Source organism: Miniopterus schreibersii (genome assembly GCF_964146895.1).
Source record: "Miniopterus schreibersii genome assembly, chromosome: 1".
Taxonomy (NCBI): domain Eukaryota; kingdom Metazoa; phylum Chordata; class Mammalia; order Chiroptera; family Miniopteridae; genus Miniopterus; species Miniopterus schreibersii.
This window is the reverse complement of record NC_138101.1, coordinates 164,156,475-164,172,970: the sequence shown is the minus strand read 5'-3', so window position 1 is coordinate 164,172,970 and position 16,496 is coordinate 164,156,475. Positions and strand designations below refer to the sequence as shown.

The window sequence follows — 16,496 nt, the reverse complement described above, 5'->3', positions numbered from 1 at the left end:
GGTGGCATTCACCTCCAGTCCATCAGCACCAGAGAAGGCAGTACAGATGCCTCCAGCCTCTGTGCACCCCAGGAATGGTGGGGTGCACAGAAGATGCTCAGTTGTGTGTAGTGAATGAATAAATGAATGGATGAGACAATACCACGCTCAGGAAAGTCACAGCGCTTCCTACAGGCACCCAAAGATGCCCTTCTCTCCCCCTCCCCATCTCCACTGCCACCAGGCTGCCCACCTTGTAGTCATAGCCGGCACTGAACAGGATGTTGTTGGTGGTGGGGTGCCACTCGACCAGCCCCACACGCCGGCTGTGCCCATGCAGCTCCAGGAGAGCCTCTGTCATGCTCCGCTTCAGGCCGCCCTCGGGGATCTCCCAGATCCGCACCTGCAGAGGGAACAGAGGCCTAGGCTGGGTGGGCCAGGCCAGGAGGCCCACGCCTCTCCTCCCACACCAGGCTTCTGAGAGCGGCGTGGTGAGGCACCTCATGGCCAGGGTGGTGGGCAGAGCTGACTGAGGCCTGGGGGGAGGTTTGAGGGTGTGATTAGAGAGGGAAGAGGCCATCTCCTCCTCTCTCCCTTTGGGAGGGTCTTCTCTGAGAAGTCTCTGCAGACCTCGGCAACTACGATCACTGGCATGTTATGGATGTTGAGCAGCTCTGAGCCAGAGTTGAATTAAAGAGCCTATCTCTGCTTCCCTTCCCACATCCTTCTAAGGGTTTGCCTTTAGCCCCAGGTCCTCTGTTTGTACCATATGGCCTTGTCCCCCATTCTGTCCCCCAAATAGGATGGACACCTGAGCAGAGGGAAACCTTTCTGAGAGGCTAGGAAGTCCAGAGTCTCTCCCAAGATATAAAAAACCAAGGGGCAAAGATTCTGATTAGATGTTGGAGCCTGAGCTGAAAGGATGGGCAGAGCCTGCAGGCAGCTGCTATTTCCAGGCTTATGGATGCTGACAGAGAAGCAGAAAATGATAATCTGCAGAGAGGAGGAGGGGCTCACAGAGAAGCAGAGAAAAGAGACCAGGTGGCCCCAGAGGGAGGGAAACTGAGAGTTTCTCTGCAATCTTTGAATACCCCTCTCCCCTCCCATTATTCACACCAGCCCTGGTGCGCTTGTTTTTAAAGCCAGACAGGCTCTGCAAAGTTTCAACCATTTCATGTAGAGATGGGGGAAATCTTTGCCTGGCCTTGCCTACCGGCAGAATAAAATGAGATACTGCTTGTAGAAGTTGGTAAACTGTAAAGTTCTCTAAAGAACTAAGGGATTATAAATCTTGTTCTAATTGTTGTTGTTATCATCATTAATGCTATTTATTATGCTCTGACTGGTGAAGAGGAAAGAACACATGTGACTACAACTGAGGACACCTTTAAAACAAACCTTTTGAAAATCTGAACTCCACCCTTGCTAGTAGGGAGAAAAACAAGAAAAACAGCTCTGAGATTCCATTTATAATTTTCTAAAGTAGCCAACCTAAAGAACTGGTGTTGGCGGGTTATGTTGTAAGCTTAATTGGTGTTGGTAGTGTTATACATCAGTCATCTTTTGGAAGCAATTTGGCCATCTTTAGTGGAAACTGTGAAGACATTTATATTGTATTATTTGACTTAGTAATTTCACCCTTAAAATCCACTATAAGCAAAAATCTCTATGCATGAATATGCTCATTGTAACATCATTTATACAGAACATTTAGAAACACCCTAAATGACCAACACGAGGAGAACAATTTAATGTCATCAGTATGGAATATTAGCTATTCGATCACGATTCTGAAGCATGTTAAATAAAGCCAGTCTCAGGCAATTTCAAGAACAGGGGAGTAAGGCTGGGAACTGGGGCACCCTGAAGGGAATTCCCTTGGCAAGCTTCTCTTCTTGGTGTTTTCCCCTCAGACTATAGAAGTGAGTATTTTCCACACGTGTGTTCCCCTGAAGACCCAGACACGGGGCCTTTGGGGAGAGAAAGGCAGGTCGAATCAAGGATTGGGGTCACCCTTAGGTGTACCATTCTCAGTTTCAAAAACACACTAGAGAAAAAGTTTATAATCAGGGGACAGTTGAATGTTTTCCCATCCTCGCTGTCATCTCCCTTGGTTACTTCAGCTCTCCAGCAAAGTCCAGCGCTCCCAAACAGCCCTGCACTGGGGGAGGGAGGCAACATAAAGGGGGCCCAGCAGGCGCCATGGTCCTTTCTCCAAAGGCCCTGTGTGAGGGCCCCTGGGATGAGGTCTGATTTGGAAATGGAGTGGGGACCCAGGTGGACAACTCAGTGGTTACCAATAAGACATACTCCTTGTGTCCCCAAATGTACTAGAGGAAAGTGACCCTTGAAGAGAGGAAATTAATGTTTGGGTTACACACACACACACACACACACACACACACACGCTTTTCTTTTTCACCCAAAGGGATACTATTATACATGTACTTCTACAACTTGCTTTTCTCATGTAACAGCAGATAGCGGGCATCTTTCCGCACCGCTACATAGGATCCACCTTATCATTTTAAGTTGCCAGAGGGACATCTGCTGGGTGACTGTGCCATGATGGATTTCATCAACCTCTAATAATGAACACCTGGCTTCTGCCCGCTTTTTTCACTATCACAATCCATTCTCTGATGAACGGCCCTGTAACACAGGTTTGTGCATGGGTGTGAGTACTCCTGCAGGACACATGCCTAGAAGTGTTTCATTATAGTTTCTGTAAAACTGTTCCCAAAGCTGTTCCAGTTTCACCAGCAGAGTCTGCTTCTTTCCCGAGTTCTCTAAACTCTATCTTCAGAACTGGAGTTTTGCCCTTGGATCAAAAGTTGTTTGGACTTGCATTTCTTTGATTCTTAGAGATACTGGCGTCTTTCCCCCCCTGTTATTGGCCATCCCTGTGTGCACTTGGGAAGCTTGAGAAGCTTTCAGACTCAAGAGGATGAGACTTTAAGGGGCAGAACGATGGGTCAGTGTGGAAGCGTTTGGGGCAAAGGATTCTGTCTATGGATACCTCATATTGTCTCTCTTTTTTAAAATCCTCACCTGAGGATATGCTTTTATTGATTTTTAGAGAGAGGAAGGGAGAGAGAGACACACACACAGAGAAACATTAATGTGAGAGAGAAACATCAATCGGTTGCCTCCCATATGCTCCTTGACCAGGGATCAAACCTGCAACCTTTTGGTGTATGAGATGACGCTCCAACCAACTGAGTCATCCAGTCAGGACCCTCATTCTGTCTCTTGAGGACAGTGGACAAGCAGGTATACACATGAACACCAAGTCACTCAGCACGTGTTGACTGAGGCAGGAAAGTGGTCTCCGGCCTTGGAGGAAGATCTTTGAAACAGAGACGAGCCTCATTACTTCCACACACCCGCTAGGAGAGGCCCTTGTGGGCCAGTGGGATGGCTGCCGAGCTTGCCCGTGCCTGCCCTGGAGCGGCCTACAAAGGGGCTGACACAGAGCTGGGGGACCTCGAATCCAGTCTTGGGGTGATGAGTGGGAGGGTAGGGGAGAAGCAGGGTTAAAAAAGGGGATGTCGACCCAGGTTTGAAAAGACAGGTTGGGGGTGTAGGGAAGGCTGGGGACACAGAAAAACCGCCAGTGTGCATAGGTTCGGACACAGTGGGTGGGAAGACTGCAGGCAAGTGGGCCCAGCTGGTGTGCAGCAGGCTGGCAGGGGGCAGAGGAGGCTGGAGGCCGCGTGAGTCACACCCGGGCACCAAGGCCCAAAGGAGCACTGCTTCGGTGGCGTCTCAGGAAAAAACCTCTTCCCAGAACAGCCTAACTCCTGAGCAGCCAGGTAATCAAAGCGTCCCTGGGTTGTGTCACATAACAGGTTAAGACAGAGACACGGGGGAAGCTGTGAAGTGAGGGTCCACTGAGGCTCTAATCTCACTAACTAGTTGGATGACCTTGAACAAGGCAGTTACCCTCCCTAAGGCTCACGCTCCTTCTCTAGACGAACTGAGACATGTGCACCTTTTAGAGGTGTGTGGGTTAAAGTGAACTGGGCTCAGATCCTTGTGGGTCTGAGGCTTTGTTGGTGTGACAGCTCTGCCCAGAAACCTAGGGACTAAGCCAAGGGGATGGGGAGGGCAGGCCCTGTCTGTGCCCAGGCTCAGCCCCTGGACTGGATCCAAGTCCTGAGGGGTGAAGGGCTGCAAGGGAGAAGCCAAGGGCGGTTTTCACCAATAACTGCTGGAGTAGCATACCAGGCAGGGCTCAGGGACCCTGTTGGAAAATGTCCCACAGAAAGGGAAAGAGGCCCCTTGCTTTATCCCCATTTGTTATCAGCCACTTCCCTCCCTGCGCCCCAGTTTTCTCATGTGCACACTGAGAGAGTATAAGTTAATCTTTCAAACTTTTCTGCTGTTGACACCATTGAATGTATCCCTGTGGGGGAGAGACTAACTCTGATCCACAGCTACAGCTAACAGTTGGTGCCACATGCTATAGAAGCTAAGAGAAGGAATTGAGGGTCACAGTGGGCCTAGTAGCTGGAAAAGGAATTCCAATCCCTTAGTATTCAAGGGATTTGATGGAGGAAAAGAGTGAATGGGGGAGGGTAAAATGCTGTGGATCTTCCCAGAAGTTGCTCTAGGAGGTTACTTCAATTCAACAGGAAACCCAGTAGGGTCTGCCAAACCAGATTTCTGGAAGGAAGGGGAGGGGGAAAGTGGCAAAAGCATTCTCTCCAGCAAGCCAGCTGTGCCTGGGACTGTCCCCTTCATAAGTCCCTGGGTCAGAGCCCTATTTATCTCAGATACAGTCATCCAGCAAAATATATTCAGCCCCTCCCTGTGCCACACCCTTTAGACACCAGGGTATTATGGTCCTTGGTCTCAAGTAGCTCAAAGTCTTGTGGGGGAGACAGCAGACACCTGCAGACAAGGCTAAGGCAAGACAGCTGATAAGGACTATTAATAAAGCTACAAAACCAGTGACTGTGTGCGTGGGAGAGGGAGCAGCTGGCCAACAAAGAGAGAGCTCTGTGGTCTGATGCGCTCCTTTGAAATCTGGGCTCCAAACGTATTGGCTGTGAGACTGCAGCCACGTTACTTAGCCTCTCTCAGCCTCAGTCTTCCCATCTGTGAGAATAATTATACCTCTGATTATAATTGCTATGAAGACTAAAGATAAAATATATGCCCTACCAAGCAGATTACTAAGCACTTAGTATGTAAGAATGCTTGCTTAATATTAATTAAGGATCATATACAAGTTTTATATAGGTATACATTTATGTATTTATTTTTGTATAGGTCAAATTTTAGATGTGATTTATATTTTTCATGTATACTTTGTCTCCCCTGTGTAGTCAAAGTATATGGTATAAAGTTTGTCTCCATTTTACAGAATGCAGCATACATTTTCTCTTTAAAATTATTTTGTGATTATGAAGGTGTCTGCTTTTGACAAATTGAGGGTCATGGCTGCAGGTGACTTAGGGCCAGGGTCTAGTGAGAGCCTACTCGGTGCCTTTGACAACACTGTTCCTAAAGGAAAGATGTTCTGTTTAGGGGATCTGCTCTTTACACAGCTACTGCAAAGAGACAGTAGCTATTGTCTGTCTATATCTGTGGTACAGGGGCTCAGAGAAGGAGCTGAAGTTCACAGTGGTCCTATGTAGCTGGGAGAAGGTATAGATATAGATTCCAACTACTTAGTATTTACTTTTAAAAAACTCTATTTGGAACAGTGTGGAGAGAAACAGGAAAGCATATGATATGGTTTCTGCCCTCTGGAAGCATCCAATTTAGCTATACTACATTACAGTCACTGACCCCAGGGTGTCTAGCCAACCACTCCACAGATACAATGCCTGCAGCCGAGATCACAGCCACTCTCATGTCTTCTGCACCAAGAAGAGAGAAATGATGAGGGTCTTATGCAGAGCCAGGAGGCCCCCCGAACTCCCGCCTCCCCATTTCTTGCCAATTGTTCTGTTTACTACTAGAAAATGAGTTTATCGTCAGTCACCTAAACAAGAGGTAGAATCTCAAAGTCCACGTTAATGTTGATATCTTCTGATCACTTAACTGCTTCCCACTGTGAGAGACAAATCACTTCAAACCCAGGGAGGTGAGAGAGGCCCAGAGGGAAGCATGTTTGGGCATCTCCCACTGAGAGACCATGATGCGGCTGCTAGAGGATTCATTGAAATGGTAAATGTAGAGCTGGACACATGGAAGGATCCATGCTACCTATTATTATTATTTATTATTATTATTAACAATTATTCTTACACAGATAAGGAAATAAGGCATAGAGAGGTTAGGAAACCTACCCGGGGTTGCACAGCTAGGAAGGGAGAAGCTGGGATTCAAACTCAGGATTGGAGTCAGGCAAACTACCCTGTTCCTCTCTTCTGCATCCCTGCCCTTGCCCAATCCCTTCCTTCTCTCCTGGCTGGAATGTGACAATCTGTGTCTGTCTTGCTGATCTATTCTAGGAGAAAAGATGCAGCTCCCTGGCCCCAAGTATCTAGAAATCACCCTCCTTGGGGCACAGACAACCAGTGAGGCTTCCCACTGGATGGTCAACTCCTCATATAGGGGTAGGGTCTTTTCATCCTTGCCCTGTCTCCAGGGTAAGGAACAGTGCCTGACATATAACAGGCACCAAGGCAGACCTATTGGATGAATGAATCACTAGAAGAACCTGAGAAAACCCAGAGGCCATCAGCAGGTTCAGCAATGAGTCACGCCTGATTCGGGGCGAGCGGGTTGGCCCTTACTCTGGCTGGTGGTGAGCTGGACAGATGGGAAATCACCCCTCTCGTCCTGGTTTGGAAGAGAGGCTTGGTGGGGGAGAGGGGTGGATTTCTTTCCTGGATTTTGAGGCTCAGCACTCAGCTTAGTCCTTTTTGGAAACCAGTGATGCAAGGCCTATTTGGGGGCTCAACGAGCAGAACGAGATGTAGTAGAAAGAGCATTTACTGGGTGTCTGACTCCCAGCCTCTGGCCACCCCTCACTGGGGCCCATTATTTAAACTCTTTGGTCCCCACTTAAGGCTAAGGCTAAGAAAGCAGCAGTTTATGTTTACGGAGTTCTTAGTAGCCATGAAACACTTTTACATTCATCTCGTTCTCATGATGATCCCAATATGGTCCCAAGTTTACAGCAATTTACAGCAAGGCAACTGATACCCAGAAAGGTAAAGGAACAGGTCCAAGGTCACACACCTAGAAAGTGGCAGAGCCAGGATTTGAACCTAGGCCTATGGCCTCCTGAGCCTGGCTGCTCAACATGAGCCACAACGCACTGTAGCTGCTCAGTGCATTGGTGAGACCTCTTGGGACTACTGTCCTTCCAGCTCTAAGAAGAGTGTGTTACTCCCTCCCAGCTCCAAGACCTATTGATTCTCAAGTGTGTAGGAGGGCAGGGTGGTGGGTGGCTTCAGGCTGCTTCTAGCAGAGCTGACATCCCCCCCCTCCCACCCTAGCTTCTCAGGCAGGGGTACCATCTCTGGGGAGGTTGGGGTGGGGTGGGTGAGGGGAGCCACTGGGTGACGGAGCAAAGGATAGAAGGCAAAGGGAAGATGCTGAGCTTGGCCCGCTGGGGAGGGGGCCTGCCTCCCTCTCCCTCCTCCTTCCCTCTCCTGAGACCGCTCTCTCCTCTCCTTGAGATGTCAGAATCCTCTCCCTCTGTGGCGCTGGGAAGTGCTGAGAGCAGGAGGCTTGGAAACCCATAGCGCCCTTCCCTGCCGCCTGCCGCCTGCCGCCTGCCAGCCGCCCTCCCTAGCTGCGGCAGAAGCTATAAAAAGCAGAGCTTTCAACAATAGGTGACATCACCCAGCAGCAGAAAGAACTGGATTCTGCCAGATGCCAGGAGAACTACGGCCCCACCCCTCCCTCAGGACAGGGGCCCTTGGGAATGGGCTTTGGGTGTGCTCCACTGATCCCAGGAGGGGTGGGCTACACTCCTAGGGACCTCCTCACACTCTGGGGGACAGGAGGCTGGTTCTGAGGGACATGGCGGATGGATTTCACTGGAGATTTTTCAAGGGGTGGGGGATATGGAAAAGGAGCTGGGAGTGGATGGAAGCTTGCTAGATCCTTCCAGTGTCCTCTGAATGTTCTGAGACAAGTACAGGGCGGTGGGGGGGTGAGAGTGGGCGCAGAGGCAGAAGACGTGGGCAAGACCCGCTGTGAGCAGCTCTCTGTGCCCCTTCAGGCTGGTTCCCTACCCAGCCCCGGCGTGCAGCACAGGGCCTGGCATGCAAGTTTGCTGACTAGCCTCTCAGCCCTGGTTCTGGATGTCGTTTGTGATGTGCAGTAAGTTGACCATTTGGGCAGGAGTGGGTCCAGGAGGGGGGTGTCTCAGAGGCCTGCCCGTGAGGTGCTTGATGGAGGCAGGAAGGTCAGTGAGAACAGCCCTGGGGGACCAACAGGCCTCCTCATCCGCCTGGAGCTGCAGCTCCACAGCCTCTGCACCCCACCCTCCCAGGACCTGGCCAAGGTGCCCCCATGGGCTCTGCACAGAGAGAGGCCCAGGGGTAAATATTGAGCACTTCAGGGATTTGAGCCCTTCATGATGCTGAGCCTCAGTTTCCTCACCTATGAAGCTACGACTATTGGTGAGGTGCTCAGAATGCTGGCTGGGAGTCAGGAGACCTGGGTTCAGGCCCTGCCTGAGACACAGACTCCCTGTGTGACCTGGGGCCTCCCTGTGTCCTTCTCCAGGAGGGGCTGGGCCCCAGCCTCAGGGCCTGTTGGCTCTAGGCCAAGATCCTTGGCGTTGAGGCTGGGGAAGGGCAGAGACCTGTGGGACAAAGTAGGGCTCTGAGCTGCTGCTTCTGTGGCAGCTGGACTGGCAACCAGAGCAACAGCTTAGTTCCTCTCGGTCTGGAGACTTAATCTCCTTCTCTCTGGATCAGCAGCCTGGGCCAGTCCCTCCCTCCCTGTGTCCCCAAACCTGGTGTCCCTTCTCTTCACACCCCTTCCCCGGGTGCTCTCCTCTCTATGGAGCCAGATTCCAGCACTTGTCCAGCTGACTTGGGCCCCCTTTCTCCACAAAGCCTGTCCTGACCCTTCAGCCTCACTAATTCCCTTCTCCTGGTACCCCCTAGAGCATGTGGCGTCTCCCACACACTGCACGGCTGGTGTCCCAGCTTATGTTCAGATGGCTTGAGAAGCACAGGCCTCACTTCAAAGTGCAGCTGCTCACGCTGGCATCCCAAGCCTTCTCTCTCTGCTCCCAACCTCCCTTTGCATCCCTCTCCTGCCCACTCCCCTCCCTGGCCAGTTCCCCAGCGCTCCAGCCACACCAGATACTCCCATTTTCTAAACACATCATATGAACTCTGCTGTGGTCTGAATGTTCGTGTTGCCCCCAAATTCATATGTTGAAATCCTAACCCCCAAAGGTGATGTTATTAGTTGGTGAGGCCTTTGGGAGGTGATTAGGTCATGAGGGTGAAGCCCTCGTGAATTGGATTAGTGCCTCATGAAAGAGACTCTAGAGAGCTCCCCATCTCTTCCACAGTGTGAGAACACAGAGACACCTGACCAAGCTGGCACACGAATCTCTGACTTTTCAGCCTCCAGAACTGTGAGCGATAAATTCCCGTTGTTTATAAGCTACCTGGTCTGTGGTACGCTGTCAGAGTGGCTTAGGCTCCCTCCAGGCCTGTGTGCCTTTGCTCTCTCCCTGAGCCTCCTTAAACCCTCTCTGCCATCAGAGTCCTCCTTCTCCAGGGTCTAGCTCTCTCTAACCCCCTCTGCCCTGCCTGCACCTTGGTCAGAATTAATCCCTCTCTCCTCCCTGGGCGCACAGCCTTGTTTGACCCTGGCTGCGGTGAGTTCGGTCTGCACTGTATTTCAGTGAATGGGGGTGATGCTGCTCCTCTGCTGGTGGAGTTTCCAGCGTAGGACTGAGACTAGCAGGCACAGTGCTAAGCACAGACCTCCTTTCATCCTCATAGCACTGCTAAAGGTATGTATCCTCATTATTACTGTTAAAAGGATGGGCAACACTGAGGCTCAGAGAAGGTAAGTAACATGCCCTTGGTCATCCAGCTGGAAAGGGTAAAGCTGAGACTCAATCAGATTCCACCGTCAAGCTTGCTTTGTAGCCAGCATCCCGAGCATGGTGGTCACACTGTGGTCCTTTAGTCAGGGTGCGTGAAACTGAAGTGGGCGCTTGGCTTGTGTGGCTAAGGCTGGGGCTTTGGGCTTTTCTTGAACACATGACATGGATGTCTGCTTTATTAGCTGGGGTCCTGCAGCATGTGGTGCCTGACTCTCAGGTGAAATAAGGCGCTGAGCTGGAACTGGGCAGGGCCATCAGTGCCAAAGACCCCTACCACCTCACCCTGACTCAGGCAGAAGCTCACCCGAGGTGGAGCCAGGACAGCCAGTGACCCTGAAAGGCCTGTCCCTCCCCACAGCAAGCTGCACACTGCTCTTCTCTTTCCCAGCTGGCTCCCCTGGAGAGACATGAGACACTGGGAGGGGCCTGAGGCTTCCCACAGAACTCCGTGGATTCATGTCATGATGAGACTTTGTAAAGCAGGAAGCGCTTGGGACCACAAGCCCTCCTCGACTTCCTAGTTGTGTGACTGCCCCCAACCCTCAGTTTGGGGGTGGCAGTGCCTGGCTTGCAGGGTGGCTGTGAGGGCTTTGTGTAAAGTGCCCAGCCCGGACTGGGTGGAGGAGATGGGTATAAGGCAGCCCTGAGTTTTAGGGATGTTTGCTCCCTGGTGGCTGGTAATAGTCACTCAACACCTTAGGGGGCAGCAATGGAGCCGGCTGTGGTTGCTGGCACTCCCTGGGCTCCCTGCACTAAGAAGAGAAGGATGGGCAGTGCCTCCACTTGCCGTTTCTCCCATTGAGCCCCAGCCTTCCCCACACTGGCCTCTCTAGCCCCCACCAGCTCCAGCTGCCTCCTTCCCAGCCCAGAGAGCAACCAGTGACTTCATTCTTCCCGGGCTTCCAGACCTGTCCTGGGCTCCATCACCTTGTGTCCGTCCAGAACCTGTGCTCTGACCCCTGGTCACTGCCCCATTTAGCTGAAGAAAGTAACCAAACCTAATGGTCAGTGTCACCACCAATTCTTGATCCTCTGCTCGCATGGGCCCTGCCTTGCTGCTGCTGCTCTCAGGAATCCTTTTGGGTTGACTTAGGGCTTTGACCTTCAGGAGCTGGTCAAGCCCATTCTGTTCTCTTAGCCCCCTACCCACTATCCTCATTTACAAGGTTCAGTGCCAGCTGACCTCCTCCCCCCAACTTTATTAACTGGTGGAGACTATTGACTGGGACTCTCTCTCTTTCTTTGGATAATTGATTAGTTGGGCTACATTCATTCACTCGCATATTTATCTTTCCATTCATCCACCTATCTACTCACCTTCCTCCAGTCATCCTTCCTTCCATTCATCTATCATCTATCTATCTATCTATCTATCTATCTATCTATCTATCTATCCATCCATCCATTATCCATCAATTCAGTCATCTCTTTATCCATCACTGTAGTCATCCATCCAACAATCTGTTCATCTATCCACCCACCTAGCCGTCCATCTATCCAGGCATCCATCCATTCATCCATCCATCTAACCATCCGTCCCATCCAATACCTACTGAGCATTTACTAGGTAGGAGGCTCTGTGCTAGATGCTGGGATTCAGAATCTCTGTTCTCAGGAGCTCACAGTCTAGTTTAGAAAGAAAGGAGACATGAGCTTTGACGTTCCTTCTAGTTCCAATATCCTGGGAGCCTATGAGCTATACCCAGGATTTGCCAGCGGGCACTAGGCAGATACTTGTGGCCTGACTGAAGGCTGATCTTCCTTCACCTGGGAACACTGGGGGCTCAGGCAGCCCCTCCTCATAGCGCAGCTGAAGCTCTGAAATCCCCCTCTTGCTTCTAAGCTGGTGCATCGATGGTGTCCAAAGGCAGTGTGAGAAGAGACATATAGGGCCCCTCAACAGAAACACGGGGGCTCCTGCCAACACCGACCCCACCTCTGCCTGTGGAAACTAGCAGAGCTCAGGGAAAGGGTGGCCAGGAAACAACTTCAAAGTTTACTCTCCCTGGATTCTTTATCTCCCCTCTCCAGACTCTTTCTTCCCCTTTCTCCCTGCCCTCTCCATCTCTCCTACCGGTTCTCTCTTCCTCTTCGCTCCATCTCCCCCCTGCTCCCTCCCCCTCATTTCCCTTCTCCCATATCTTCTCTCCTCCCATTAAATGGTGGGACACATGGAGTTCAAATTCTGGGCCACCACTGTGGGTCCTTGCACAAGTCATGGCAATTCTCAGGCCCGTGTCCTTCCCTAAAGTCGTGGCTCCCAAAGGACAAAACCGGATGGTGCACTTGCCACGCCCAGCCTGCAAAAACAGGGGCTCTTTTCCTCAAGCCAGATCCACTTCCTGCCCTTTCCCCTCCCTCCCTGTCCACAGTCCCCCTCCTGCCTTCTCCTTCTGAGACCACAGACAGGCTCTGAATCACATATTTAATCTTGTCCTAATTCTCCCCTATAAAATCAACACCTCCAAACGAAATCACTCTAACGGCACAAGATCTGTCAAATAGTCTACAGACTGGCTCCCTCAGTCCTTTCCCTAACTCCCCTCCCCACCCAGGGTCAGAAGAAGGGCAAAGTTGGGAGCAGGAGGAGAGTTTAAGGAGGGAGCAGGGAGGAGTCCCGTGGGCCTGCCCTCCTCCCCTCCTGGGGCACCCCTCCTGCTCACCGAGGTGTCCTCAGAGCAGGAGGCGATGATGTTGTCAATGAAGGGGTTCCACTTGATGTCCAGCACGTTCCCCTGGTGACCACAGACCTTGGGGTAGTTGGGTTCAATCCTGCCTGTCTGTCGAGAAGAGAGAGAGAGGTTAGTTTGATGGCCCTGAACGGGGCCTTTATTCAGGGACCTAAAATGTCTGTGAGTTCCTGCAACAGGCTGGGCCAGATGCTCTGTGGCTGTGTCCTCCCCAGTCCTGAACGGTGATGGGGGAGGGAGTGGACGCTGCTGGTCCATACGACACCTTTGTGCAAATTAGGAAAAGGTGCCTCTTCCTCAAGTAAAAACTTCTAAAGTTAAGATGAATGACTTAAGGCTGCTGCTCTGGCAGGACATACACCCAGACCTTGGGGTGTATGCACTGTCCCCAGTGCCCATGCTCCCCACGGCCCCAGGAGAGGTGCTATAATCAGGTTTGGATCCTGAGGAGGCTCCTTCCAGGAGCCCACGGAGAGGCCCGAGCCTCTGCATCCACCTAAACACTGTCATATATATAAGTTATTCTGCCCGCGACGTGAGCCGCGCTGTCCTCGGGTGTGGCAGGCTTGTTCGATGCGCATCCTAAACACCTGTACACAGTGCCCTGTGGTGAAAAGCATAGTCCTTGGAGTCACACACACCTGAGTCTGAATCACAAGCTCTGCCACCTTTCAGCTCTGTGGCCTGGGGAAAGTCAATGAATTTCTCTTAACCTTCATTTCTGGAACGAGGATAGCAACACCTGCCTCTTAGGGCTGAAGATTAAACGAGCTAATGTGCTTAGCAAGGTGTTTAGTGTGGAGATTATCATCATAAAGACTGTTCAATATATGATAGTTATTATTGTACAGGCTAGATGACACCTTCTCCAGGAAGTCTCCCCTGATCTCTCTCAATGGGTTAAGAGCTCCTCTTCTGTGTGCTCACAGCATTCTGGGTTCCCTCCATTATAGCATCATCACGTGGAGTTGCAGTTTGTTTCTATTTGTGAGCAACTGAGGACAGGGTCTATGTCTTCCTTGTCTCTGAATCTCCAGCTCTTAACAAGCCTGACACATAGTAGGTGCTCAGTACATGACCTGAAAGACATCCTGTGAGGGGAATAGAGTCCACAAAAGGTGGAACAAGGGATGTGGGGGTGAAGGATACGGGAAGGGTAGGTCCATGCTTAGTGGCTATAAAGGTGGCAGGGGAAGGAACATTGTAGGCAGAAGCTGTGTCTCCACTTTTTAATACTAGCTTTTTGGGGGTTTGGAGGAAATAGAGTTTTTCTAATCACTGCCCATCTGCCAATGGTGGTTAGGGGGTCAGAGGCGCCTTAGGCAGGTCCCACCTCACCCTCACTCAGCTTCTGCCTACAATGCTCCCTCCTGCGGTGACTGCGGTGTTTGCGGCCATAACCTCTCCCACCCGCTTCCTGCCCGCATCTCTGTCAGCTCATTTCCAGATCCTTTGATTTTTGTGTGTGTGACACAGCAATGGCAGGACGGATAGAGAAAAAGAGCCCTAAGAGGAAATGGCAGAGGGATGGGCGGTGAGTAATGAGAGAGGAAACCCGTCTCAGAGGCTGTGCTCCAGAAAACTTGACTGATGCTGTGCACGGTGGGAATTAGAGAACGGAGGAAAGGGGCTGGGGAGAATGGGTATCAGTTAAGAACGGAATTCCCTTTGACATTCCATGAGGGATGGAATTCAGACTGGAATATCTTTTCCAATTACTTTCAGATTGTTGGACAATGTTTCTTTAATTGAGACTTTGAGCAGAGACTGAGCCACGTGTGGCCCTGGGATTTATGAGGGTTACATCTTATCTTCTTTAACTCTTAGGACAACCCTATGAATTAGGCATGAGGAAATTAAGGCCCAGAAGAGTTAAGCAACAAGCCCAAGGTTACCCAGCTGAAAGTGAAATGTGGATTCCCACCTAGGCTGCTCCTCAGAGCTGAGCTTTTTGAACCCCACCGCTCGTCTTTGGCCAGCTCCCTTCCTCCAGCTCTGACTTCCACGGGCAGACGGGCCCTGCACTGCCTGCTTCCACAGCTCACTCCCTCTCTGACAGAGCCACTCCTGACATCAAATCCCAAAGCTGCACTGGAATGATCCCTGGGCAAAGCTGTTTGCATTAAACTTTTGGCACCCAGCCCAGCCCAGGCAGATCTGAGGGGCACTGAATAGGTGGCCATCAACTAACAGCAGCGCTCTGGCCAGCAGCCTGTGGGTGATGCCCTAGAGAGGCCGAGGAAGTAACATCCCTGGAACCTGTTTGGAATGGGGAGAGGTTAGAGCCCTGCATTGGAAAGGGAATAAGAGTCTTTAAAACAGAGAATAATCCTGATGTAATGTATACGCCCAGGTGGACCTCTTTATAAAATGGATGCATCCCCCAAAGGGGTAGGTAATTATAATGACTTAATCACACTGTTGTTTATGTGAATGGTGACCCCTAGAGTTTTGCAAGACACAACCTGCTTGGCTCTTTGTGGCAGCCCTGAAAGGAAGGCTTTCAAACTGGCAGCTCTGATTTTCCTGTTGTATATAGTAGGGTTTCACATAAAATTCTGTTAAAAAGACAAGTTCCATTGCTAAGAAGAAAAATTTGAAAACCAGTGTTCTATAGAGAAATCAAGTAAATTAAAAATACAATTATTAACTCTAGGGAAAAAAAAGTTGCATAAGAAAGCTAATGCAATTATAAGGCATGATTTATATATAATATTTACATAGTTGGAATAATGGAAATCCCACATATTTATTTAAACAAGAGTTGTGCTTTAATGTGCTGGGAGGACAGAGGGGGGGTGTGTGTGGGGTGTGTGTGTGTGTGTGTGTGTGTGTGTGTGTGTGTGTGTGGTAAGGGGGAGATAGAGCTGGGAGAGAGCCAGGTCCCCATCATCCATAACAGGAGGTTGATAGACAAGGTCTAAGTTTTAAAAAATCCAGACATTGCAGTAAAAGCAGGTAATTAAGAAATGTGGGATAAGTGCAAAAAAGAAAGAGCTAAAAGCAATGAAAGTGGCCACCTTTAGGGAGTGGGAAATGAGGGGTGTAGCCAAGTGGGACAGGGATGGAGGGTAGAGGCCATGGTGTGCTGGTAAATGTTTAACAACTGGTTCTCCAGCTGGAAAAGGCCCTTGTTTGGAGCATTTGCCCATTTGAGTGGCATAAATATTCCACCGTGGCTAATTTCAAGTTGCCAGGGGTGGGGTGGGGATACCACCAAAAGCAGAGTTAGAAGAGACCCACAGTAGCACACGTTATATAATATTTCTATGATATAGATACAGTTGTCCCTTGGTTTCTGTGGGGAATTAGGTCCAGGACCTCTGAGGATACCAAAATCCGCAGATGCTCAAGTGGTTTAAATAAAATGACATAGTATTTGCTTACAATTTATGCACATTCCCCAGTATACGTTAAATCATCTCTAGATTACTTATAATACCTAATACAATGTAAATGCCTTGTAAATAGTTGTTATACTGTATTATTTAGGGAATAAAGACAAGAAAAAGTATGTTCATGTTCAGTACAGATGCAACTTAATAGGCCTAATTACACAGTACACATCAGCAGCAATGTAACTCCCCCCCCCACACACATTTTAGATCTGCAGTTGGTTGAATCTGGGGATGTGGAACCCCCAACTACCAGAGGCCGACTGTATGACAGATGCAAATCCCCAAGAGCACAAACTAGTAAAATAATTAGAAAGTAATGACTTTAATATTTAGTACCTCTGTTTTAATTTTTATTATTATTTTAAGATATATCTTTATTGA

The 16,496-nt window shown here is 50.1% G+C and overlaps 1 protein-coding gene across 2 annotated transcripts in view; it reads right to left on the bottom strand.

Moving 5' to 3' along the window:
• CORO2B (coronin 2B) overlaps positions 1-16,496 on the bottom strand; it is a 118,450-nt gene that overhangs the window by 11,443 nt on the left and 90,511 nt on the right. For both annotated transcript variants that reach the window (XM_081131723.1, XM_081131722.1), the window contains exons 3-4: positions 12,691-12,807; positions 233-382 (exon numbers count right to left, since the gene is read on the bottom strand). In XM_081131723.1, coding sequence (XP_080987849.1) covers positions 233-382; positions 12,691-12,807 — 267 coding nt within the window. The remainder of the gene's footprint in view (positions 1-232; positions 383-12,690; positions 12,808-16,496) is intronic.